At 39.5% G+C, this 2500-nt stretch overlaps 1 protein-coding gene across 1 annotated transcript in view; it reads left to right on the forward strand.

Annotated features, from left to right (window-relative positions):
- Positions 1–2446: 2446 nt before the first annotated feature.
- The window catches only part of fam81b (family with sequence similarity 81 member B), a 32163-nt gene continuing 32109 nt past the window's right edge, over positions 2447–2500 (forward strand). The window contains exon 1 of the mRNA XM_056592424.1: positions 2447–2500. This exon is cut by the window's right edge and continues 159 nt beyond it. Within this exon, the coding sequence (XP_056448399.1) occupies positions 2447–2500 (54 nt within the window).

Genomic DNA, 2500 nt, shown 5'->3' on the forward strand with positions numbered 1-2500 from the left:
TGTGTGTGTGTGTGTGTGTGTGTGTGTGTGTGTGTGTGTGTGTGTGTGTATGTGTGTGTGTGTGTGTGTGTGTGTGTGTGTGTGTGTGTGTGTGTGTGTGTGTGTGTGTGTGTGTGTGTGTGTGTGTGTGTGTGTGTGTGTGTGTTTGTTAATGTTAGGTACAGTAGCAATACTGCTTTCTACCTATGTTTTCCTGAGGGTTTTTTGTTTCCGAACAATTACTTTATCCCCGAGGGGAAATTGCTCCTTGTAGAAAAGCTGTGTTCAAGATAACAGAAAACATTCTATGTATGTTAATAACACAGCATTGTGTTAGTCTTCTACTACAGCTATATGCTCAATTAACCAGAAAGGGTCCGTAGAATAAAACGCTTCCATCAATCCATCCAGGAGTCATTCCATCCAGGGAATATTTGTCTATAAATCTATTTACTGTGGTCCACTTTTAACTCCCCTCCACCCCACACCAACCCTCACACTCACAGCAGGAAAATCTGACAGTAACTGTGTCTGAAGATGAGGGGGAGTTAGTCGTCAGACAGGCTAGCTAAGGAGCTGGAACAGGGCTTGTCATAGAAGCAGTAAACAAAGCTCAGAGAAGGTGTTTTTTCCCAGTGCCTCCCAGTGACTGCCAAGCCAGCATACGTCTGCCAGAAAAACCCACTTGGTGGACACATCAGCAGAGCGCTTGGTTCTGCACCAAAGTAAAGTTACTTTCATGTCTGAATATGGATTGAATAAAATTCAGAAATTGAAAGTCACTTCATTATAATTAGAACTCAACATTCAACTGCCAATACAATAAGGCCTAAGCCTTTTCATCTATCCTACTAGGCTACTATACTCCAAACATCCTCTATCAAGGAGAAGTGATTGACTTTTTATTTTTACATAATAATCTTCTATCGATTGTTTTTTTATGATTAATGACCTGGTAATGTCGGGTCATTAATGTTGTTTTAGATGCTCACTGTAGCTCTAAAAAGAGCAGCAGTTGAGCCGAAACCTAATAGTTCAGCTTGGCTGAGGCAGGCTGCCAACTGCTTAGGTCTACACATCAAACTCAAATCATAGTGTTGACAAGTCTTCTGTGTGGCCGACAACCGTAACTAGGTGACCCGAACAAACAAAGGAATCAAGCTTAGGTAAGGCCGTGGTCTGTAAGTATCCTGAGAGCAGTTTATACCGTACAAATCATAATCTCTATTTATTGGTATTTGTGTTGATAAAGAAACCTATTGTAATCCAATGGCAGGTTAGTAGACAGTAGCCTGAATTGTGTCTATGAGCGCTTACATTAATACTGCAGTTATTCTACTTTAATGAAATCGTTAGATTAAGGAGAACGGGCAAGTAAGTAAGTAAGTAACCAATATTGTTGGACTATTTTCCTTTTTCAGATAAGCCAATCAGAAGGAGCCATGTCGCGCAAGTCAATGTTGCATCAGAATCACAGCAAGTAAATAGAATCAGTTACCAGTGTGCTTATGTTTACTTTTCTTTATTCTATGGCAACAATATCTTATTCGTTATGAGAAGTGAACTCATTTATGTTTATGTGTTATTTTATGCAGTTTAAGGGTTAGGGTCAGGGTTAGGGTTAGCACCTATGTCATTGCATTTTCGATATTGTTGTTTGGACAGAAATGAGCAGGCTGTGTACTTCTAGTTACCTCCATTCAAATACTGTAGATCTCCCTTCATCAAATGAATCCTCTATCTATTGTATAAAGTAATATTAATCTTAGATTCAATCCATCTAGTATTTAGTATTATCTGGGCTTTTTTAACTCAAACAGTATACTTAAACCTGTGTGCATGCATCAGCAACTTTCGTCGTGGTTCTCATTTATTAATTTGACCATTTGTCAAATGCATTAGAACCCCGAGACTCAACAAATCACGATTTAATAAAAGCATAGTGGGGCAAGCAAAAAATGCTGACTGCTGCTTTAAATAATCCATAGCAATCCGAATGCAGGTGAATGAGGCTAAACCAGTGAATATGTCAGTGTTTAGCGGGTCCCCTCTCATGGGTGTGTGCCATGTGTCTGTGCCTTGAGGGTCATTGTGTGGGAGGATGGTCCTAGGATGGGAATCGGTAGGGACCACCTTATGATTCAATATTCCAACAAAGTGTGTTGCGATTCGGTACATATAGTGACACATATTGTGATTCGTTCAGGCCGAATGAAGTGGTTGGACCAGCTTATTACAGGCCTGTGAAAGCCACAGATGGCGTTTTTTCAAAAATATCTTTGTCAGAGCTTTTGATTTATTGTTTGCTTTCTTGATGTATAGAGAATTTCAACAAAAATGCCTAAAAATTCTAATAAAATAAATTGCCTATCCCAGGTTTAATGAATCTCTGTATTAAAAAAAATATTTATTTTTGTCATCCTTAAGACGAAAGTATTGGGAGTATGAAAATGTCAAAATCACATGGATGGACTTTTTCCCGGCCCCTAGTGGTCTGGCTGGTCCAGAAGGGGCACTAGGC

This window comes from Gadus chalcogrammus, chromosome 6 (genome assembly GCF_026213295.1).
Source record: "Gadus chalcogrammus isolate NIFS_2021 chromosome 6, NIFS_Gcha_1.0, whole genome shotgun sequence".
Lineage (NCBI taxonomy): Eukaryota > Metazoa > Chordata > Actinopteri > Gadiformes > Gadidae > Gadus > Gadus chalcogrammus.